This window comes from Notolepis coatsorum, assembly GCF_963971535.1.
Source record: "Notolepis coatsorum genome assembly, chromosome: 17".
Lineage (NCBI taxonomy): Eukaryota > Metazoa > Chordata > Actinopteri > Aulopiformes > Paralepididae > Notolepis > Notolepis coatsorum.
Genome location: NC_140181.1, coordinates 32,980,219 through 33,006,215, shown reverse-complemented (window position 1 = coordinate 33,006,215; position 25,997 = coordinate 32,980,219). Strand labels below are relative to the sequence as shown.

At 42.9% G+C, this 25,997-nt stretch overlaps 1 protein-coding gene across 2 annotated transcripts in view; it reads left to right on the top strand.

The window, feature by feature from the left end:
- Positions 1 to 25,997, top strand: part of hcfc1b (host cell factor C1b) — a 129,346-nt gene that overhangs the window by 88,748 nt on the left and 14,601 nt on the right. For both annotated transcript variants that reach the window (XM_084333989.1, XM_084333990.1), the window contains 5 exons: positions 478 to 602; positions 6,756 to 6,885; positions 14,784 to 15,160; positions 17,187 to 17,753; positions 18,623 to 19,004. In XM_084333989.1, coding sequence (XP_084190115.1) covers positions 478 to 602; positions 6,756 to 6,885; positions 14,784 to 15,160; positions 17,187 to 17,753; positions 18,623 to 19,004 — 1,581 coding nt within the window. The remainder of the gene's footprint in view (positions 1 to 477; positions 603 to 6,755; positions 6,886 to 14,783; positions 15,161 to 17,186; positions 17,754 to 18,622; positions 19,005 to 25,997) is intronic.

The window sequence follows — 25,997 nt, the reverse complement described above, 5'->3', positions numbered from 1 at the left end:
AAGGGTGCCGTGACTGAAAAAAAAGTTGAGAAACGCTGGTATATGGTGTGGCTCTTTGTGGTACCACAGTAATTTTTGTGACTCTTAATCTCTGACTGGTTGGCCACCCCTGTGCTAGATAATGTTTAAATGGAGCCTGGGTTCAGTACTATTCAACATCATGCCAGACGAGGTTTAACCCTTTGAGACCCACGTAGACCCATTTAATCTTTTTTATTTGAGGGCAGTCTTTAGGGAGAGATGGCAACAGTAGATGCCACATAGAAGTGGTGACATGATCTGACAGCTGGAACCTTAAGATTATTTTGAGATGCAGCTCTGCATTGTGTGTTGAGGTTTTCCAGTCATAAATCTGTAATAAACATTGTGTGATGTTAGTCGACATCACAATGTTTAAATAAAGCCTGGGTTCAGTACTAGTCAACATCACAATGATCTGTTACCAACATTCTCACTCTCTCCTCTCTCTTTTTACAGTGAAGGGCGCAGTTTCCTCCACACTGGCAGGAGGAAGTGTTGCTAGCGGCAACGTATCCCTAGCAACCATTGCTACGCTGGCGAGCCGGGTCACCACTGCCCAGGCTACTGCTGCCCCGACACAGGTATTATACTAGACCCTAGTAACATTACTACACAGGTATTATACTAGACCCTAGTAACATTACTACACCGGTATTATACTAGACCCTAGTAACATTACTAGGGCTGTCTTAAATACTTCGAAGCTTCGTTCGATGGCACAAGCTTCGAACATAAAAAAAAAAATCGAAGTAAAAAAAAAAATCTTTATTTTTATTTTTTTACTTCGATTTGTGTGTACATGGGGCCATTGGGTGGGGCCGGGGGACAAATACACTGGAGGAAAGTAACCAAGCTCAGCTCTGCCCAAATTATATCATCACTATTGCCTGTTTGAAGGATATCATCCTCAAACACATATCAAATCAAATCAAATGTATTTATAAGGCCCGACAACACACGTTAATGTCCCCATGGGCCGTACATGTCTTCTTTAAACAAGTCAAGACGAAAACATAACAATAAGTCAAGAACAGAACAAGAACACCATAAGGTCCAACAAATTTAAAATAAATGCAAATAAATGAAAGAATGCAATGAAAGAATGCAAGCACTCCCAGACATACCCCACGCGAAGGTAAGGAAAAACTCACTAAAACCTAACAATAGGGAAAAAGGCAGTGTGGAGGAGAGAAACCTTAGAAGGGCCATTCAAGGGGGGATCTCCCTTCTTAGATGTCGGTGATAGTAGTGTTGCAGACTAACAGTTGGTAAGCATGTTGGTAAGTGTGTAGTGAAAGGGGGGGGGGGAGGAGTTAGAGAGTTCCCATCTTTGTGGTGCTGCAAAAAAGCGGACATGGGGGAAAATAAATGTCCTAACTAAACTAGACAGATTAATCTAAAGGTCAGTCCCCGACCAGGTGAGATCAGGGTAGGTTGAAGGAGAGAGAGAAAAGATGGGTCTTAAGCAGGGATTTAAAAGCTTCGACAGATCAGGCGCCCCTGATGACGGCAGGTAATTTGTTCGACAGGTAGGGAGCGCGGTAGACAAAGGCTCTGTGGCCGGCGGATTTCTTTTTAACCCTAGGAATCGATAGAAACCCAGCATTTTCTGAGCGCAGAGCACGAGCGGGCAAGTATCGGGAGATGAGATCGGATAGATAGAGCGGTGCAAGCCCATTTAAAATTTTGTAGGTGAGGAGTAGCACTTTAAAGTCAGATCGGGCTTGAATAGGAAGCCATTGTAGGGCGGACAAAACTGGTGTGATGTGATCAAATTTTCTAGTTCTAGTTAGTATCCGTATACACCTACATGCCTTGTAGAATTCCACACATAAGAAAGAAAGATACTGGGATGAATAAACAAAATAGGAAATAAAATGTAGAAATGCATGCAATACATAAATAAATATGAATCTCCATATATGAAATAGAACATTTAGATAAGGTGCTACTGAGATGTTTTGGTGAGTTCTTAGTTTTTTTGTGGAAGTAGCCCTTCTTAAAAATGCATGAACATTCACTGATAATTGGTCTGTAGTGGAGTCTACAAGGTCTACATTGCCGGACCATGTAGAATCCGGACCTTGTAGACTGACATAATTCTGTGCATAGTTTAGTCTACACAGGCCATATTTTAAATAATGAAAATCTTACTTCATTCATCTTAAACATTCTTGATTTGGGGGATTGGTAGTTCCCATGAAATCTGAAGTTGTTCAAACGACAACAGCGATCCACCTTGAATTAAATCACACAGCCGAGTGAAACCTTGTTGGCTGCGTCACAGTCACGAAAGGGGCTACTTAATTAATTAATCCAATCCACTTTATTTATAGAGCACATTTAAAAACAACAAAGTTTACCAAAGTGCTGTACAAGTCCCACAACATAAGATACAAAAATATATAAAAAAAAGTAAATATATTTTTATTTATTTTTTATTAACCCTTTAATCGCCAAGTACGACTTTAGACGTCATTCCTCGCCATGCATAATCTGCCAATGACGTCGTACAGCGTCTTTGAGATCAATATTTCAAAAATCTGTCATGGCAATCATATTTCACCCACGGAGACTTGAGACTTGCTGTTGATCTCCTCTCAACTCTCCAACGGTTCAAGACCGCCATCTGGTGGCCGATCGGCGAATCGCCAAAACCGGAAGTGACACGCCGGAAGTGGTGCTCACCCATATTTCGTCCGGCCACTCGCTATCGCTAGCGGGACTCCAGCTTGATACACTGGATAGCGATCCGTTGCCAATAACTCGATAAACATGATTTGGACGTATATAGTATTATACAACCTGGAAATGGATCGCATATATCAACATCCCATAATAGCTAACTTTCTGCTCCACGCTGATCGCCCAACGCTACGAGGAAGCTGCCGTGAGTTTCAGCGTGTTTGATTATTATTAAACATACACACTGCTCCGATCAACATATCACCCATACTAAATAAATGATTTAACGTCGGCCACGGACTTATAACCCCCCCCCCCCCCTCCGGTCACCAGCAGATGATGAGGCATGACGTGTAGGACCTTGTACAATTGAAATTTTTTATCTGACGTCAATCGGTATCAAACTACATTTGATGATCTAATATATGTATTTAGGGCTATAACTCACGTTCTGCAGAATGCTGCAGAAAACGATAAAAACATATTTATACTTTAGACCGTATTTTAGTATGAATATGTGAATGAAAAAGTAGAGCGTTGCTACATCCTAAACGATAGATACTTGACGTTGAATGGGCCATAGTAATGTCAATTTAGCAATACAATTAAAAAAGTTATAGCCCTGCAAAGAAGGGGAACATCTCCATAGACAAATAGAGCTGGCAGAGGACGGTATAAGGATGGATATAAGCGTGGCAGAGAAAGGGTTAATTTGTTTTCGTTTTTTTTTTCTTTCGAAACTTCGAATTAAAATCGAAGCTCGGCCCCGAAGCTTCGATTGCCAAAAAAAGCTTTGAAGGTCAGCCCTAAACATTACTACACCGGTATTATACTAGACCCTAGTAGGGCTGACCCCTATTAGTCGACTAATCGATCGAAAGGAGCGGTAGTCGACTGCCTACCTCTTAGTCGAATACAAAAAAAAATATATACATTTTTTTTTATTATTATTTTTTTATCATTCTTTCCAAAAGAAAAGAGGCCTAGAAGTGTGGCTAACGCTAATGGCACGCATACCAGAGGCTAACTGCCTAAGAAAACAGGCACAGAGGCACTGAAAGAGGATTTTAACCCATCTAATGAACACACTAGACTAGACAAATATCAAGATGTATCAATCAGTGGACCAATTGAGGACAAGAAGCCTTCAGTCGACTCCTTCAGACATTAAGCACCCCCCACAGCCCAAATGGAATGATACTTTTTTTTATATATATATAAAAAATATATATACTTTTATTTTTTTCAATATATTTTTTTTTATAGTCGACTAATATTCTACTATCGGCTAATTTCGGCCAATCAAAGTCGACTAACCAAATCCTTAGTCGGGGACAGCCCTAACATTACTATACCGGTAATCCGGTATTATACTAGACCCTAGTAACATTACTACACAGGTATTATACTAGACCAGGGGTCAGGAACCTTTTTGACTGGGAGAGCCACAAAAGCCAAATATTTCTAAATATATTTCATTGAGAGCCATATAGTATTTTTAACGTATAATAAATTAAATATGTCTTACTTTTAATGCGACTTCTGGTGCTGCATGGTTTTGCTGATGGCCTTGTAATACGTTCATACGTGGTGAGGTTGAGCTTCATGCAGGCGTTGAGGCTTCCATCAGTTAAACGTGAGCGTAGGTTGGTCTTAATGTTCCTCATATGCGAGAATGACTGCCCACATGCATATGTAGAGCCAAACATGGTCAATACGGCAATACTCACGCTGCATTGTGTGGTATGTCACAGGAAGCTCGTTCCAAGTTTTAAGAATCAGCTGGTCTTCAGGTTGAAGATTTTTTTATTTCTGTCCACTTGTGTTCCCTCGCCAGCTCTGCTCGCTATATCTTCAGCTACAGATACTATTAGCTGTATCTTCAAAACTAATTTCTGTTTACTTTAAAATGACACAGTATTATTAAGAAATATCACAAGTATTAAAAAAAAAAACATTTTCCTTTTTTTTCTTTTTTCTTTTTTACTCAAATTTCTGGGAGCCATATGCTGTCACCAGAAGAGCCATATATGGCTCGCAAGCCATAGGTTCCCGACCACTGTACTAGACCCTAGTAATATTACTACACGGGTATTATACTAGACCCTAGTAACATTACTACACGGGTACTATAGTAGCACTTAATAGTAGGGGTGGGGGGGAAATCAATACAGAAATATATTTTTAGTATTTTTCGTGCCAATATTATATCGATATAGTGACGCACGTATCAAATTATTTATTTTGGCTTGACAATCTCATTTTACTGCAATAAAAGTTATTGGAATGAGGTTAACAGACTGAAAACATTATATTATTAGATAATAATAATAAATATATATACCGGTAATATATTTTCTATTGCAGATGGTAACAACGTTTTATGTTAGGGACATAATTAATAGTTAATAATAATCAAGTTGTGGTAAATTTTTGTTAAAGAAACACTGCGATTTGTTGTATATTGCTTCATGTACAACTGGCCGGTTTGTGATGCACACTAAAGAATCTGGTAAGCTAGGGCGGCTGGGTAGCGCAGTGGACTAAGCGCTCACCTACCACCGCAGAGACTCTGGGATCGAATCCAGCTGTCAGCGGTACCTCCGGCTTTGTCAGTCGTCCCTACTAACACAATTGGCAGTGTTAGCGGGTGGGAAGACGGTGGGGTATGTGTCCTGGTCGTTGTAAACAGCGACTCCTACTGGTCGGTCGGGGCGCCTGTTCAGCAGGGAAGGGATCTGGGGGAGATAGTGTGATCCTCCCACGCGTTACATTCCCCCAGTGAGAGTCCTCGCTGTCAGGTGAAAATAAGCGGCTGGCTGACTCCACTTGTATCGGAGGAGGCACCCTCTTCACCCTCCCTAGGCCGACAGTAGGGGGCAAATGCGCGCAACGACCAGGAAGTTATAGGCCCTGACTCATATGATAGATTAGCGATTGGTGTTTCTTTCCTATACACGCTATATTAAAAAATTCAAATGTATATGATCGGTATACATTATGCTTCATCATGCATGAAGGAAAGGGGGGGGGGGGGGGGTCGTTTATAATTCCTTGATCGTCAGTAGCGTCTTTTTTTACTATGGGTTGATGCCTCTGAGCAGGTCCTAAATTATTATTATTACGTTGATCAGATGGATTGCTGTGAAATGAATAAACAATCGGGCTGAAAATAACGTTAGATTCCTCTTACCGTTCGCCGATGAGAGTGGAGGAAAAATATTCCAATTATTTGACGTCGATCTGCTAGATCCATTTCCCGTTTGTATGACGCAATAAATGCCGAAATCATATTGATTATTGCGTTTCGAAAGCGATCCCAATGCACTCAAGTGTGTATCTAGATCCACGCTACAAGATATTACTGCCGGAGGATTCTCCCAGATGCACCGAGCGCCACTTCCGGTTTGGCTTGGAGTGTAACTCGCCCGACATCCACCAGGCGGCCGTATTGAGGTGTTGCAATATCAGAACAGGGTCCAGCTGCAGCAGCGGAGGGAGGCTGGATGAATTATGAATGCCATGGCGAAAAAATGAAATATTGATCCCAAAAACGAGTTAACTCGTTTCTGGCGCACAACGCATGGCGGGCAATAACGAGTATACTCGTTTTTGGCGCACAATGTGTTAAATAACAAACAGCATTGCTTGTTGTAGTTAACAAAGAGAGGCAGAGTTGATTTTGCACAACAACAAAAAATAATAAAAAAATATATTTCTTTTTATATATATTTAATCGCATTTTTTTTTCATATTCGAATCCCATGCCCATCGAACGAAGCTTCGAAATATTTAAGACAGCCCTAGTTTTTAATTCTGTTTAGTTTTAGTTTCTGGAGTGGATTTGCTATTTAATAAAAAAAAATATATATATATAATAATAATTTATAGTTTCAGTATTCGTTTTAGGTAGTTTTTTATATGGGGGCTATTTGTCTAGGATTTAAGAAGTTCAGAATAGGTACTCTAGTGCAAATACATCACTTTGTGAAGGCAATTGACTTTTTAGACATCAATCGATCTAGATTCAATGTAACCACTCCCCCCAGGTTACTCTGATCACCAGCCCCAGCGGTGTGGAGGCTCAACCCGTGGTTCAGGACCTCCCAGTAGCCATCATGGCCTCTCCCACATCAGACCAGCCTGGAGCTACCACTACTACTGCTGCTGAAGGCACAGGTAATATTAGTACTACTACTGGTAATAACTACTGCTGCTGCTGAAGACACTGGTAATATTAGTACTACTACTGGTAATAACTACTACTGCTGCTGAAGGTACAGGTGATATTAGGACTACTACTGGTAATAACTACTACCGCTGCTGAAGGCACAGGTAATATTAGTACTTCTACATGTAATAACTACTACTGCTGCTGAAGACACAGGTAATATCAGTGCTACTACTGGTAATAACTACTACTACTGTTGCTACCCAATGGGGGGGGGGGGGGGGGGCTGGCTGAATTTTTTTTGGGAACCACTGAACTAACTCCTCTTCTTACATCATCTTTTAACTGGACTCTTAAATAATATCAGCTGTCACCCTCATGGAAAGAGGCAATCATTTCTGTAATTCCCGAAAAGGGAAAAGATACAGAATACTGTAGCAATTCTAGACCTGTATAAATGATTAATGTAGATTACAACATATATACATCTATTATAACAAAGAGATATGACTGATTTATTTGATGAAGATCAAACCGTTTTTATTGTAGCACGCCAAACACAAGATAACATTAGGAGTACTTTGCAAATAATCAACTCTATACAAATGAAAACAATAGTGTTGTTTTTTATGTCGAAAAGGCTTTCAATAGTGTAAATGGGAACTTCCTATATTTAGTATTAGAGCGATTTGGATTCAACAAAGACTAACATCTATCAAAACTAGAATATAAATCAATGGTTGTCTAACACAAAGAATAGAGCTGAAAAGGTTGCACCCGTCAAGGATGTTGTTTTTTCTACCATCCTCTTCGCATTGAGCTCTTAGCCCAGGCTATAAGACATAGTGCAGAATTAAAAGGCCACAAAACTCACTTATTTGCACTTATTTGCAGATGATATAATAATATACCTAGAGAACCCCAATACAAACTTTACCCAGCTGATGCACCTCAAACATAATGATGACCACTCAGGATACAAATGAAATGTATCTAAAACACAGATCTTGACCTTTAATTACACTCCATCTCAAGAAATTAAGTTATTAACCAACTTAAATTGGATTCCAAAACTAAAATATCTTGGTGTGACTTGAACAAAACAACCTACTCATCTCTATAAAACAAATTACGATCAGGTACATCCTCAGATTTGAAGAGACATTGAGAGATGGTCAACATTGTCATTAGACTTAAGCTCAAGAATGTAATAAATGCTCTTCCCAAAAAAAAAAAAAATCTCTTCCTAAAATAATTTTATTTGAGATAAGAGTATCTCCAGATTCATATGGAAGAGTAAAATGCCAGGAATAAGGTACTCTACATTACAACTGGCCAAGGACAAGAGCCGTATGGCACTCAATGGCAGAACAACTCAGACCAGGGTTAGAAATTTACGGGGGCTTGGGGCAAAATGCCCTAAAAAATTTACCCTCAAATCAGTTAAGGGGGGGGGCAAAAAAAGCCCCTGACAGTTTACCAATTATATATATAATATATACATGGAACAAAATAAGCACCCGCAAAGCGCCAATGGCGGGCAGATTTGAACAAAATAGTAATGTAAAATAAAGGACATTCGCCTTTTTTGCAGCCCTCAATCTCTCCTCGCGCGTCAATCTCTCCTTGTTTACACTGCTTGCACTGTAACGTTACGCCGATTAGCTAACGTTAGCTTAATAACGTTAATGGGTTATAAATATGTGGAACCATATGGAAGGAGTAAGCCGGCCGCTAAAAAGAAAACCCACATGGCTTTCTCAGAAAATCAATTAACACTTTAAGTGCCGAAAATGTGTTTAGGCGTCTTTCCTAGCCATGCTAAAGTTGCCGAGGACGCCCTAACTCGTCTTTAATATCAATATTTCAAAAATCTGTGATCGAAATCATATTTTTCCTCCGCAGCCCTGAGACACAGTGCTGGCCTCCTCTCAACCCTCTAGCGGTTCAAGAGCGCCATCTGGTGGCCGATCGGCAGAAGCGCCAAACAGGAAGTCATGTGGATGAAGTGGTGATCACCCATATTACTTCCGGCCACTCTCTATAGCTCCCGCGACTCCATCTTGAAACACTCGATAATAGATCGCTCGCCCTAACTCAATAAACAACGTTATTTGGACGTATATACTATTATACAACCTGGAAATGGACCGGGTATTTTGACATCCCATAATGGAAAACTGTCTACCCCACGCTGATCGCCCAACGGCCCGCGGAGACTGGGGTGAATTTTAGCGTGTAGTATTACTGTAACTGAGGGGTACAATTCCCTGACTGTATTGATAAGTATGGTATCATTAAACCACTACCGCTTTATGTACTTTAATTACTGGCCATACAGTACACGATATATGAATATGATGAACACTTCCCACAATGAAATCGGTTCCACACAAAGGTATAATCAAGTATTTAATGGAGCAAAAGGTACATAATATACTTTATATTATACTTTGAATGCACTTGTAAGGCAAAGGAATGTGCGTAGGCAAATCAACAATGAATGTCCATTCTCTGGTTACGCAGGAGGTAATTATACAACCTGAATCTTAGGGAATTATATCTATGGTACACTAGTAATATAGCGGGAGATACTGGAAGGGTCCCCCTGGTTGTAAGCCAGCAGGGGTAGAAGATCTGTCGGTAGTAGAGAGTCTGGTCAACGATGACTAAGGAGACTCCAGGTACAGGAGCCGGTGCAATAGCCTCTTGATCCACAGACGAATACAGCTGTTCTCCGTAGACTGTAGCTCCACAGTGAAGAAAGCTAGTCGGCCTCAGGCTCTCTGAGGCGCCGACTCGACTTGACTCCTCGCGGGGTAAATCCAACACGTGCAGGCGTCGGCGATTATCCGCTCCATAAATCACAGGACCAAAGCAAATATATTCCAGCCGCAAAGGCTATGTAGTCGTCGGGTAGATTAATCCAGTGTACATGTCCATACGGTTCTCGTCTAGGTCTCCTCGGGTGAAAGCGCCATGTGGTCAGCCCAGCCTGGATAAGAACTCTAGCTAATACGAGGAAGCGTTGGAGATGCTGGTCACTGTAGAACTTTAGCCGCACGATACACTATACACAAATAGACTATTATTGACTTAATAGAAATATGTCGCACTCGACGGTATAGCGCCAAACTCTGACAATTCAGTTGTTAATTCGCACGCGGTCTCAATGCTCTATTCTGGGGCCAAACAGGCCATACTTCACCGCACGTTGTATCGTGGGTGAGGCTTCAACTTATTGGGTAACATACTTCTGTATTCACCTGCGCCGTATTTATATGCACAGTGAACAAACTAGTGCCAATCTCATTTCTGTCGCGTATCCCTGGGCAAGGCCGGGCATGTCCAGACATGTCTTGACGGTGACTTTGAACCTGACTCCGGAGGCCGGTCCCTGGCGCCGGTGGACCGCTGTCCAATAGGAGAATGAAATATTATGGTCTGTAGTAGGCTAAAGGGATATTCCGTGTATATGTACAAGGAATATACAAGGGATATCAAACGATATACAAATACTATGCAATATATATCAATAAATAAATATATATATTCGGTTTAATCTGATCCTTTGTAACAATTACCGTGTTCGACACTAACTGCTATGATGAACATTTGACCCACATTAGATGAATGGTATAACGTTGCCCACGGAATTATAAACGATCCCCCGCCCATCCGGTCATCATCAGATGATACGTAGAAACTTCTAGAAGCACGTCCATTTGAAATTTTTCATCTGGCACCGATCGCTACCAAACTGTATTTGATCATCAATATAATGCATTTGGGGCTATAAATCACGTTCTGGAGAAAGCTGCAGAAAGAGATGAAAACATACTTATACTTTAGATCATATTTTATTATGAATATGTGAATGAAAAAGTTTAACGTTCATACACCCTGAACAATACATATAGGACATTGAATGGGCCCTAATAATGGCAATCTAGCAATAGAATTTAAAAAGTTATAGCCCTGCAAAGAAGGGGAACTTCTCCATAGACAAATAGAGCTGGCAAGGGATGGTATATCATGAATTTAACCTTCGGCAGTTAAAGTGTTAAGGGGGGCAAAAAAAGCTCTGAAAAAAAAGTATAGTTTTAGAGTGGTCTAAGGGTAATTGCTGGGAGGCTAGTAATAGGCCGCGACGCATATTATACTTAATCCATTGGCATTTCGTCCCTATACACGCTACAATTAAAAATGTAAATGCATATGATCGGTAGGGATTGGTACCTTTCACATTTGAACCGGTACCTGCGAATCGATACCGGTACCCAACAGTACCTTTTTTCGGTACTTTAGTCTCTACAAATTTAATCTACCTACCTCAGTTGTAAAAAAAAAAAATCCAAACATAATATTTAATAGATAAATAATGTATTATTATTACTTTATTATTATTTACAAGCACTTTGAACTGCAATCCCCTGTATGGAAGGTGCTATACAAATAGTTATTATTATTTAAATTTTATGTTTATTTAAAAAAATATGTTTTACAAATTAACTAAAAAGGTACACATCTATATATTTAAATACAAAATAAATAAAGGTATTGTATTTTACAAAATAAGAAGTATAAAACAAGGGTAAACAAACCACTCTAGCAGCAATTAACTATTCTGCTGATAAAATAAATTGTCAAATACACATCTATATATTTAAATAACAAATAAATTAAAGTATTTTACAACTGATTAAACAAACAAACAATCTAGCAGCAATGAACTACTCTGCTGCTCATTGAGTATTCTAGCAGTTCTTTTCGCTCCACACTCTGTGTCCCCCGCTTTGGAGAAGACCCGCTCTGCGTGTGTTTTGGTCTTACATAACAGCCTAATTCAGGGCAAGTGGCTCAGATATTTTACTTGTCCGAAAGCTAAACTTACTTGTCCGAAATGTACTTGTGAAAATAAAGGCCTATCAAAAAAATTATAAAACCAACAAGAGATTTGGACAATTATTATGATTTAATAACTTAAACACAGTGTGTGCATTTGTGTGTGTGGGGTATATACTTTATGAGCAGTCCTCCAGCTCATCTTCACTCCCCATCAGCACCAGCTCATCTTCCTCATCTCCCCTCTCTCTTGACGACCAGGGGTTAAACCCTGGTCTATGCCTATAGTTGTTATTACGGTATAGTTGTTATTGCCATAAATAACACCATTCAAATAAATAATTTTATTTTTATTTGAAATAATTTCTATTAACAATAGGCACATTAGATCAACGGGTAACAACAAAACAACCAACTTTTATTAAACATTCTACTAAACATTCTGATATTTTCGCGGGTCTCGTGCCACTGTCAGTGTCAACTAAGCGAGCACTCCGAAGACGCTCGCCGTTTGTCCAGGACAAGTAATATTGACGTACAGAGATTGAGAGTTTCCAGTGTGACACTGTGAGACAGGCACTTTCTGATCAGATGGAATAACGTTACTATTCGTTTGGGGAATATATATATATATATATATATATATATTTTTTTTTTTTCTTTTTTTTTTTTTTTTACTTGTCCAGTCGGACAAGTTAAATTGCATTATGCTTGTCTGACAATTTTTTTTACTTGTCCCGGACAATAGGACAAGCCTTAACCGACGTCACATCCGCTACTCTTGTCCTTACTGCGCTTGCACTGTAGGTAGCCTAGGGAGCTAACGCTATGTCCGACGATTAGCTAACGTTGGCTTAATAACGTTAAATGGGTTTCAAATGTGTGAAACTATGGAAGGAGTAAGCCGACAGATAAAACGAAAACCCACCGCGGCAGCGCGAGCACATAACAAAAAGTTTCGAGAGGAGTGGAAGTTTGGAGATAGTATTCAAGAGCAGAGGTGGAAACTGAGCTACACTTTCTAACAACCTGCCCACTGTACCAAGATATCGGAGACATATACTCCCCATGAAATGCAAACATCCAAAGAGAGTTTGAAAACATGTATTGTGCCGTTGACATTAACGTGCGGTTTCGTTTTGCTGTAAACCAGGGTTTCCGTTAGAAAATATTGGTGCCGGTCTCCGTGTCCGGCAAGATTTCAATCTGCCGGTCAAATGGGAGAAATTTATTGAGCTTAAAAACAATTGATAGGCAGGCTATATAAAGAATGACATCCTCAAGGCATGTAGATTTATAATATTTTAACTTAAAACTACCGTACTTTTCGCACTATAAGCCGCACCTGACTATAAGCCACAGCAGGTAAATTGAATGATGTGTACATGTATAAGCCGCACTGGACTATAAGCCGCAGGTGTTTTAATGTTTAATTACCATATGTAAGGGTTCGTGCACAGAGGGGATTGTCACAATACTGTCGGACAAATAACAAGAATTAACTCATTTACAAGTTGTATTAATTTTAGCAAATAAGGGAACAGATAAATAACATTTCAATGCAGTAAAAAAAGCAATATTTTCGGGTTTGGTCCACATATAAGCCGCACCGTTATATAAGCCGCAGGGTCGAAAAATTGGGAAAAAGCATGACTGTGCTGCTGCTGACTTTAAATCAAATAGGTGTCTGTGGGCAGTCGGCCCGACATTAATAAACAGCAGTGTGTTATAATCACATTTTTATGAGCTAACGAATCCGTTATATTGGACATTTGTATTAATTATATCAAGCGAATAACTGAGAAATTTGGCAGAGAGAGACGGCAACATTATCGTGAAATATAAACGTTGCGTGATGACTATTATATCTCTGCCTCCCAGTCCCAACGAAGAACATACCAGTAGTATGCAACTGCAGAGCCGCAGAGCCAGCGGCGCTCTCATCCCGGTCTGGGGACCGCTCAGCAGCGCCCCCCACCCAACAGCTGAATTGCCAATGGCTGAATTGGAGTATTGCACTGTGCGCGCACAACTGCATCAGCTCTGCAGTTGCATGCTTCTCACAAATCTAGCTCCCGCAAATGAATCTCGACATCGCTTCACCAATAGTCGTTATCAGAACACTACACACATATCATAATAGAACACACATCGTTGTCATTATTAGACCTGCTTGGTGAAGCAACAATGAAACAAATGTAACTATTTTAATACAATTCAAATTGTGCTTAGAGGGAATTATTTTCACCGGACATTATGACCGGAGAGATTAAATATGTCGGACTTCAACAGATTTTGCCGGTCAAAAACCGGTAATTACCGGACAACGGAAACCCTGCTGTAAACAAAACGTGACGTCATCGGACTTAAAAAAAATAAAAAATAAAAAAAAATTGCATTACCGACAATTGCCACCGTTGGATCTCACGTGAATCTATACACGGTAGTGTTTCGGTAGGTACCTTTTAAAAGTACAGAATTCGGTACCCATCCCTAATGATCGGTATATTATGTTCCATCATGCATGCATGCATGAAGGGGGGGGGGGGTCGTTTCTGATTAATTCATTGTCAATAACGGCATTCGTTAGTACAATGGCATACGCTGATCAGGGCGATGGCTATGAAAACAATGGACAACCAAGCTGAAATTGATGTTAAATTGCTCTTACCTGTGACCGATGAGACTCCAAAAAGAATATTCCAATTATTTGATTGCCATCTGCTAGATCGTATGTCCATTTGGCCCACGCCATAACCCCCAACAGCATAATGAATCTGGCGTCCCGAAGGCGATTCAATGCGATCGGGTGATGCTCTAGCTGGCAAGCAGGCCAAGAAGATGCTTAAAACAGCATTTAAAAGTGAATTGTATCCTTCGAGTGACATCCTTGAAAAGGAAAAATAGTGCTTGGAAAAGTACTTAAACGTCCTTGAATTTCATTTTGCAATGTCTGTGGGAACCCTGTTGTACTGCGTAACATGTTCACATGCTTTCTGGGCACTTTTACAGCATCACATGTCCCAGTGACATATTCCATTCTCCATTCTTCTTTTTCCAGTAACGATGGTGTGTTCTAACCCGCCCTGCGAGACCCATGACACTGGCACCACCAACACTGCCACAGTGGCCTCATCCGCCATGGGAGGCACAGTGCAAAGAGTGTGTTCTAACCCGCCCTGCGAGACCCATGACACTGGCACCACCAACACTGCCACAGTGGCCTCATCCGCCATGGGAGGCACAGTGCAAAGAGTGTGTTCTAACCCGCCCTGCGAGACCCATGACACTGGCACCACCAACACTGCCTCAGTGGCCTCATCCGCCATGGGAGGCACAGTGCAAAGAGTGTGTTCTAACCCGCCCTGCGAGACTCATGAGACTGGCACCACCAACACTGCCACAATGGCGTCAGCTGGCACAGCCACAGTACTGCAGGTAGGATGACTGATTTCTCATGCCTGACTGACTTGACTGACTGACTGACTAACAGGATGACTGACTGACTTGACTGACTTGACTGACTGACTGACTGACTGACTGACTTGACTTGACTGACTGACTGACTGACTGACTGACTGACTGACTGACTGACTGACTGACTGACTGACTGACTGACTGACTGACTGACTGACTGACTGACTGACTGACTTGGATATCTGACTGACTGACTTGGATATCTGACTGACTGACTGACTGACTGACTGACTTGGATATCTGACTGACTGACTTGGATATCTGACTGACTTCTGATGATTGACTGGATATCTGGCTGACTTTTTTCCCCAAGGAGCACATGTGATCCTAAATGAAATTATCTAGGACCACACAAAGAAATATGTTTGTACCGATCATTTATTTCAGTCAGGTTGGGTATTATTTGGATTTGATCGATTCTGGTTCTGCTTATCGAATCCGGTTCAAATCTATTCCAAATCTAATATTTTTGGTGGACATCCATAGATACCAAGAACATGCTAATGAACCTTGTAGAAGTGGAGCAATCTTCCATTTACTTGGGTATGTACTTTTAGGCGAATTTTCTGAAAAATATGGCTAGGGCTTAAGAGGTTAATGGGGGGTGTCTGGGGATGATTTGGACATGGTAGGGTGCTCTCTGAACTTGCATCTAGGATAGTTTGTTTGGTACCACTAATATAAAAGTTGAATGTCAGCCGTCAGTATATTGTTAAACTCGGACGTCTCACATAGCCAGACTTCTCTACGCGCTAGCCGAGTGTAGCGCTAACGTTGCTACCGCTAACTGTATATGACTAGGAGACTGCAACATGTCGAAAAACGTTGCACGGAGGGTTGAAGCAAATGCTTTGTCATATTGGAGGTGCTTCTGCACTTTGCTGTATTCCATGTTTTTTGTGAAGCTCAGCCAACTTTCAAGAATTTGCTGCTATGATCCAGCTAAACTAAAGAGTCTCTGCTCACATGCTTTGCAGATGCAACCACAGAACCAGTGAAATTACTTTTAGGTCAGAGCAACATGTGCTTGCAGTTGAATAGATTTCAGAGATGACAAATGCTGGTACTGTCCAGTCCTGTGATGTGATGACTGACTCCCGATGACTGATCCCAGATAGTGCTCATTTTGAAAATCTTAACTGAATATTACTTGTTCTGGGTAGCTAGCCAGCTCTCCAGGTACACAGAACAGCTAGCCAGCCAGCTCTCCAGGTACACAGAACAACTAGCCAGCCAGCTCTCCAGGTACACAGAACAACTAGCCAGCCAGCTCTCCAGGTACACAGAACAACTAGCCAGCCAGCTCTCCAGGTACACAGAACAACCAGCCAGCTCTCCAGGTACACAGAACAACTAGCCAGCCAGCTCTCCAGGTACACAGAACAGCTAGCCAGCTCTCCAGGTACACAGAACAACTAGCCAGCTCTCCAGGTACACAGAACAACTAGCCAGCTCTCCAGGTACACAGAACAACTAGCCAGCTCTCCAGGTACACAGAACAACCAGCCAGCTCTCCAGGTACACAGAACAACTAGCCAGCTCTCCAGGTACACAGAACTAGCCAGCTCTCCAGGTACACAGAACAACCAGCCAGCTCTCCAGGTACACAGAACAACTAGCCAGCTCTCCAGGTACACAGAACAACTAGCCAGCTCTCCAGGTACACAGAACAACTAGCCAGCTCTCCAGGTACACAGAACAACTAGCCAGCTCTCCAGGTACACAGAACAACCAGCCAGCTCTCCAGGTACACAGAACAACTAGCCAGCTCTCCAGGTACACAGAACAACTAGCCAGCCAGCTCTCCAGGTACACAGAACAACTAGCCAGCCAGCTCTCCAGGTACACAGAACAGCTAGGCAACCAGCTGCTATTTGATTATATCTTAAATGTAATATTTTAATACTTAAAAAAATATAATGTAACAATGATGTAACAACATTTCAAATGTACTAGTTGATGATGACATTGAATATGTTTCCCCCAGGTGTGCACCCACCCTCCATCGGAAACCCATGACACAGGCACTACCAATACCGCCACCACCGCTCGCTGTAACATGGGCTCCAACCAAACATCAACCCCTGTTCAGTCCTCTTCCCCCTCTACCGAATCGGCCTCTTCCTCCGCGGCCTCTAGTTCTGCACCGGGCGTGCGCCGACCAGAGAGCCTGCGTACCGGTACCACATACACCTCCACCACGGCCCGCTCCAACATGGGTTCTGACCAGACGGGAACCGTCCAGAGCTCCTCAGCATCAGGAGAAAAGTGTTCACCACGGACCATTAACGGTGATAAGGTGGATGCAGCGTGTGAGGCCCAGGAAACCCATGAGACCAGCACCACGTGCTCTAGCCCATCCTGCGAGGCCCAGAAGACCAGCACCACATGCTCCAGCCTGGCCTGCGAGGCCCAGGAGACCCACAAGGCCAGCACCACATGCTCCAGCCCACCCTGCGAAGCCCAGGAGACACACAATACCAGAACCACATGCTCCAGCCCACTCTGCAAGGCCCAGGAGACTACCACCGCTGTAGCTGACGGGGTGCAACAGGTAATGAACCGTTAGGGCTGCTGGCATGTTTAGGGTTAGGGCTAGTGGTAAAGTGGTTGTGGCAGAGGTTTTAATGGTGTGGTCAGATGTTTTAATGGTTGGGCCAGGGGTTTTAATGGTTGGGTCAGAGGTTTTAATGGTGTGGTCAGATGTTTTAATGGTTGGGCCAGGGGTTTTAATGGTTGGTCAGATGTTTTAATGGTTGGCCCAGTGGTTTGGATGTAATGGGATTTTAGGTTGTTGTGATAAGCCTGGCCTAGATTGAGGTAATTTCAGCCCAACAATTGAAATAAGAGAGGAGTAATCAAACAAATGTTTCCCTTCTGGGGTTTTTGACTTCTGTTTGCCTGGATGGAGAGAGGAGAGGGGTAAGCGTTAGTTAGCTCCAGGCTATGGATGGCTCCTCTTCTCTGGGCTTATATATACACATTTAGGGCAATATATATCCCTCTTCAGTTATCCACACAGTCTTCAATAGTATAAACACGTAATTATTCTTCAGTTTTCAAATCATACATTTGTGGACTATGTTCAGTGTTTTATTCACAACCCAGGGGATTGGTGTGACATCCAGGAGAGCTGCTTCTCCTGTGGAGACAGCATGTGCTCTCCAGCACCCCCAAGTTGCCTCTTAAGACCACTCCACACAATCTGTGATGCAGTGCACCTGGGCCACTCTACCCAGTAACCATCAACTGCATGCAGCTCACTTGTTGCTGCTTCCCCAGTCTGTGAGCAGGTAATTGGGGAGGTACTTCCCCTCAATTATCCTCCCCAGTGGCCTGCATTGTGTGAAAGCTGGCGGAGGCAGTGGGGTGCCACAGTGTACAGTGGACTCTCCATCAGAATACTCAAACATGTTTTTCCAGGTCTGCTCCAACCCCCCATGTGAGACTCATCAGACTGGGACCACCAACACATCTACACAGGCTGGGGCCGGACAGAGTGGAGGCACTGTGGGAACCGTTCAGAGGGTCTGCTCCAACCCCCCATGTGAGACCCATGAGACTGGGACCACCAACACATCTACACAGGCTGGGGCTGGACAGAGTGGAGGCAATGTGGGAACCGTTCAGAGGGTCTGCTCCAACCCCCCATGTGAGACCCATGAGACTGGGACCACCAACACATCTACACAGGCTGGGGCTGGACAGAATGGAGGCACTGTGGGAACCGTTCAGAGGGTCTGCTCCAACCCCCCATGTGAGACCCATGAGACTGGGACCACCAACACATCTACTACTGCTACAGGTAATACTTATTTTTACTATTATTAAACACCTTTCATGCTTCTTGTGAACGGCGAGTGCTATGCAAGTGTGACGCTAAAAACTACATCATGATGTAGGTTTAAAGTTGGCCCTATTTTATTTAGGCCATTTACTAATATTTATTAATATATTTCTGTTTTTATGAATATTTGTATTAAAGTGACAATATATTGGATTGAAGATTCTTTTGTATACCTTTTTATTTAGGCTATTTTATCAAGTTAACAATTGACTGACTACAATGGTGTTGAAAAACTGAGATACCACCTCTGCCTTTGTCAATTAATTAGTGACTTGATTTGTGGGCACATTCCTAATGTAATGTTGTGACGTCGTATGTGACCCGGCACGGTCTAGGTTGGATTGTGCCGGCAGAGAAGATAGAGACGAAATAGAGATATTGGCATTTTTGAGTGCTTTGAAATGTTCTCTTATCTGTTTCCTTATTTGCAAAACTTAATACGACTTGTAAATGTGTTAATTATTGTTAACTTGTCTGGCTGTATAATTTACCTCACTATTTAAAGAACTACAGTTGAGTCGTAAGGGAGGGGCTGAATACTTTCAGTCTCAGGTGACAGACGCACTGAAATGACAGTTACCAAATCCATTCCGAGACAATGGACCCAGTAGGCTACCTTGTTGGCGGTGTGAAAATATGCAGAGAAAACTAAATAACTTTAGAAACAAAATTGAAAGTTTATCTCCGTAGCATAACGACAGTGCGCATCAGGCATATAAAAGACTTTGCTCCCCTTTGCGTAATTCACTCACAGCTTGGGCTGTCGTTGTGGTAGAGACATGATCATAATCAGGTTTTTGTGCACATGAGTCTCCCGAACACGGAAAACCAAGCCCTGAGTCGATCAGAGCTTCCTACGCTTTGGTAACTTTCGCGCACCGCATAATACCTCCAGGAATCCGCGGAGGCATGACGCATTCACCGGTAAGAGTAGGTGCGGAAAAGTTACCATATCTCAGCATAGGAAGCTCTGATCGACTCAGGTCGATGTTCGGGAGACTCATTTGCATAAAAACCTGATTATGACTGTCTCTACCACAACGACAGCCCGAGCTGTGAGTGAATTACATAAAGGGGAGCAAAGCCTTGTAAAATGTATCTGAATCAGTCCCCATGCATAAATGAGTCTTATCTCTCTCTCTGTCTCTCGAGTAGCCAAACGTTACACTATACACAAAACAAACTGGATAGTTGATTTAACTGCATTAGCTGAAATATTCTAAAACCATTCTCCCTTTCTCTGTGTGCGCACGAGCGAGCGCCCACTCCATCGCTGGTCTTTGGAAACATGAGCATGGTTATAAGATCTCACAAGTTTCAAGTTGGCTTTTATTTGTCACGTATAAAGTACATGTACAGTGAAATGCTTGGTTCTGTATGAGCCCCTGAGAATGTGCTTTATACAGTGTGTGCAATGAGTGTAGATGGTTGGGTTAGTGTTGCATAGAGTTAGAGATGCCCCGATCACGTTTTTTGTAGGTACCCCTACATAGTCATTGAGCATTCTGATGGCCTGGGGATAGAAGTGGGTGACGGGGTCACAAGTCATCAGACTAACAAAGGCAGGGCTGCTCTCAGACTGGAAGGTGTTAAGTGAGGGGGGGGCTTACATTGCTTTCTGGGTAAAGTAGTCATACATAGCAAGAGAAATGACTCCGGTTTCTTGACTGCCTGTAGCTCTGGAATAAGTAGCATGTTATCAGCATAATTCATAAGACATAGATTGAAAAGGATCCGCCTGATTTGTACAAGTGATGGTTTATTTTGAAGGAATGAACCTGTACTTTCATATCATATTTTTTTTTATAATTGAAGTTCCCTCTAAAAAGGACCATAGATTCAGACATATGGTGTAACATGGTCACATAATGTGATGTCATGTTAACACATTCCCGGCCAGCCATTAGATGGGCCCCACTCTAGGAAGGCCACCGTTCCATTACAAACGTTCACTGTGCGTCACGTTGTTTGTAGAGCTAAATCTATATTTTATATTATAGCTATGGATCCAATGTCATTGTCAATTGACAGTATGAACCTTCCGTTCAATATGCCATAAAGAACGTTTTTTTTTCATCAATACGTTCCCGTTTTATACCGTGGTGAATATGAGTGTTATATCGGAATGATCTGGGATAATTGCTGCAAAGCTATTTATAAGGCGCTAAGCTAATAACGTTAAATCGATTGGCGTTTTGTCCCTACACAAGCTAGAGTTAAAAATCCAAATGCATGGGCGGCTACGTGGCGTAGTGGGCAAGGCGCTCGCCACGAATGCGGAGACGCTGGGCTCGCCTGTTCGAGCCCAGCGCTCCACATTGCTTTCAGTTTAGCTGGTCGTTCATACTAATACACATTGGCCGTATTAGGGGGTGGGAAACTGATGGGTGGGGATCGGGCGTTGTGGACAGCGACTCCTACAGGTCGGTTGGTGCGCCTGCGCAGTAGAATCAGGAAGTGTCGGGGGCAGCGTGAGCCTCCCACGCGTTACTCCTCGCCACTGAGGGATCGAGCTGCGCAGGTGAAAAGATGCGACTGCTGTTACCTCAAGTACCGGAGGGGACTTGTGCTATGTATGACTTAGTCCACATTGCAGCCGGCTTGTGGGAGGCAAGAAACAGCGTTCGTGACAGGGGAGGGTTGAATTGGATGATACGAAATTGGGATGGGAGAAAATATAGAAAATGGGAGAAAAAGTGGATAAAAAAAAAATCCAAATGCATATGATTGGTATTATGTTCCATCATGAATGCATGAAAGGGGGGGGGGGGGGGCGGGGGAAGTCTTTTCTGATTATTGATTATTACCAATAACGGCATTCGTTATTACCACAACATAGGTTGAGCAGGGGGATGGCTATGAAATCCTTGCGCGATCAAGCTGCAATTTACTTCAAATTGCTCTTACCTGTGGCCGGTTGGATTCCAAAAAGAATTTTCCAGTTATTTGATCGCCATCTGCTATTTGATCGCCATTCCATGCGATCTGGTGAAACCCTCGCTTCATTCAGGCTAACAGAAAAGTCCGCCCGGAGCGTAAACAATGTGACACCAAGTCTGCAACAAGGATTACTGTATTCTCGAGACAGCGCCAATACCAGGATCTGGCCTTTTCCAGCCAAAATACAGCTCTGTGACATTGAATAGGATATTAAAATCGGGAATGTGTTAATGTGATATAGGGCTGTCTTAAATACTTCTAAGCTTCGAAGCTTCGTTCGATCGGCATGGGATTCGAATGCGAAAATAAAATTCGAATATATAAAAAAAAATATATATATATTTAAAATAATAATAATAAATGTTGTTGCAAAATCAACTCTGCCTCTTTTTGTTAACACTTTGGAGGCCAAACCCGAGATAGTCCGGGTTAACTCGCCATGCTCTGGGCGCCAAACCAGAGAAATCTCTGGTTTTAATCGATATTTATTTTATTCGCTATATCCATTAATTTTTCATCCATCCAGCCTGACGTTATCATTGGGAATGGGTCTGAGCTCGCAAAGGGCACATACCGCCGCCTATCGTCTCCCGGATGGTATTGCACATCATTGGAATCCCTCTGGCTGGGGCTGTGCATCAATCTAAGAAGTCCGGTCCAGGTTTTCCTTCTCGGGCATGCAGTATCGTTATAACAGATGGACTGGGGACACTCAGAGCAGCATGGATTATGTGTTTTGGATATATAACATTGGATGAATAAACGCGATCAATATTTGGAATGGCGATCAGGAATTGGATTAATCTTTTTGCAGGACATCAGATGTGAGGTAAGAACTTTATGTTACGAATCGTGGGTTAATCAGATGTTCCTTTCACCGCCATCGGTGTGTGTGAGGTTCGCGCCAACCAAAGTACGGAGAAGCGATTTTTCAGACCCCGCTTCTCTTCGTGCATGAGGACACATATAATATCGATAATCTAGCGTTTATTTGAAAACGATTCATAAATGGGGCGGCTAGGTGTTGTAGTGGGCAAGGCGCTCGCCACCAATGCAGGAGACGCTGGGTTCGAGCCCAGCTCTCCGCATTGCTATCAGCTTGGCTAGTCGTTCATACTAACACAATTGGCAGTGTTAGGGGTGGGAAAGCTGATGGGTGGGGATCGGACGTTGTGGACAGCGACTCCTACAGGTCGGTTGGTGCGCCTGCGTAGCAGAATCAGGAAGCGACGGGGGCGGCGTGTCCCTCCTACGCAGACCCCCGCCGCTGAGAGATCGCGCTGTGCAGGTGAAAAGATACGACGGCTGCTTCCTCGAGTACCGGAGGGGACACGTGATGTAAGGCTTCATCCACATTGCAGCCGGCTTGTGGGAGGCATGGCCTAACAGCGTTCGAGACAGGGGAGGGTAGAATTGGACGATACGAAATTGGGATGGGAGAAAAATAGAAAATGGGAGAAAAAAGTAGATAAAATAAATTAGAACGATTCATAAATCAAGCGACAAATGGCACGATTTCTAAGGAAATACATTTAAGCTCGATTTGCTGGAATTTATTGAGATGAGATGGAACGCTCTAGAAATATATTGATATTCATCACGGTATAAAATGGAAATGTATGAAAAAATTATCTGTTTCGTGCATGTTGACTGGAAGCAACTCATTGACGATCACTGTTATTTAGATCTATTGCTATTATATTTGATATGTTTTAAGCACTCGCAAATAAGTCCTATCCTACATTGGATAAAGCACTGGCACCGAAGGGCCATCAGCAGAGGGCGCTGTTGGCCCCCAATGAGTTAACTACAACAAGCAATGCTGTTTGTTATTTAAGATGAGGTCGGACTCGGCACTGACACATTTGTGTTCCTTGTGCTGCTTTTATAAAGCCTCAAATGACGGCTTACAATATTTCATGAAAGCAAAGTGTTTCGTTTGTCTAAGATTTTAAAAGGTTAACATTTTACAGCACTGACAAAGTTGAACAAAGTGCTGTACAAGTCCCACAACATAATATATATATATTTTTTTTTATAAATTACAATTAAATATGAATTAAAATCGAATCTCGGCCCCGAAGCTTCGAATGCCAAAAAATAAATCAAAGGTCAGCCCTTTACACCCACACGTTGCGATCGAGGTCAAGACAACGCAGGATTGATATCATATAGTCCTTACCTTCACTAGGATGTACCCCAAAAAGAATATTCCAATTATCTGATGGCAATTCCAAGTATTGGTGTCCATCGTGTCGCCAACATAATCCACCACACATCATGCATCGGGAGCATTTCTTCTCAATCCGATCGTTATAATCGCTCCGCCCGCCCGACAAAGAAAAGTGAGCCCGGAGACATTTCAAGTTCAAGTTCTTTAATAGTTGTCATACAGAAGTACAGAATACTTTCATACAAAATGCTTCTTACTGTTACGCTCCAGAGACTGTGCTAGACAAGATAGTATCAAATAACATAATAACATAATATAGCATGAATTTAGAAGAAGAAAATGAGGTCACAGTGTTCGGTATAGACATATGTACAATGTTCTGAGTTACCATATAATATACAATACACAATACTATGCAGTGTACTAATGTACAGTACTATCTAGTGCAAAGCAGAAATGGGATGAGGTACAATTTTAGGTACAATTTACAGTAAGGTGTACGAGTTGTAGTGCAATCCTTCATCCATAAATATAAAGTGTGGGGAGTGGGTGCTACAGTGTGTTTGTTTAAAGTGGGTGTGTGCTATAAGTGTGTGGAGTGGGTGCTACAGTGTGTTTGTTTAAAGTGAGTGTGTGCGTGTGGATGTGTGTGCTATGTGCGTTTGGTGGTTGTTGTTGTGTAGTGTTCATTCATTGTTCGTTTAGCAGCCTGATGGCCTGGGGATAGAAGCTTCTTCTGAGTCTTTCTGTGCTCGCCTTGAGACTCCTGTATCGCTTGCCTGACGGCAGCAGTTCAAAGAGGCAGTTGTTCGGGTGACTGGAGTCTTTAATGATTCTCTTAGCCTTGCCCTTGCAACGCTTGTAGTAAATGTTCTGGAGGGTGGGGAGCCCCCCTCCAATTGTGCGTTCGGCTGAACGTGTCACTCTTTGTAGTCTGCTTTGGTCTTGTGCAGTGCTATTCCCAAACCAGGAGGTGATGTTGCCGGTCAAGATGCTCTCTATTGTACATGAGTAGAAGTTCTTAAGGATCTTCTGGCTGACTTGGAACTTCCTTAGGCGCCTGAGGAAGTAGAGGCGTTGTCGTGCCTTCTTCACAACACTGTCAATGTGTGTGGTCCATGTCAAGTCCTCGGATATGTGGGCTCCGAGGTACTTGAAACTGTTCACTCTCTCAACCGGTGCCCCGTCGATGCTGAGGGGGCTGTAGTCCTTGACCCCCGACCTCCTGAAGTCCACAATCATCTCCTTTGTTTTGCTGACGTTCAGGGAGAGGCTGTTTTCCTGGCACCATCCCGCCAGGACCTTGACCTCTTCCAGGTAGGCCCTCTCGTCGTTGGCAGAGATCAGGCCCACCACCACTGTGTCGTCAGCAAATTTGACGATTGTATTGCTACTCCGCTGAGCCACACAGTCGTGTGTGTACAGGGAGTAGAGGAGGGGACTCAGAACACAGCCCTGGGGGGCCCCTATGTTGAGGGTGATGGATGAGGAGGTGCAGTTGCCTGCTCTCACCACCTGGGGTCTGCCAGTCAGGAAGTCCAAGACCCACTGGCAGAGGTCATAGCCCAAGCCCAGGTCCCTGAGCTTGGCTATGAGTATGGAGGGGACTATGGTATTGAATGCCGAGCTGTAGTCGATGAATAGCATTCTCACATAGTTCCCCTGCCTCTTGTCCAGGTGTGATGCTGCTGTGTGCAGCACATGGGATATGGCGTCCTCCGTGGACCTGTTGGGGCGGTATGCAAATTGCAGGGGGTCCATGTTGATGGGGAGGGAGGAGCAGATGTAGCCCTTTACTAGCTTCTCGAAGCACTTCATGGCTATGGAGGTGAGAGCTA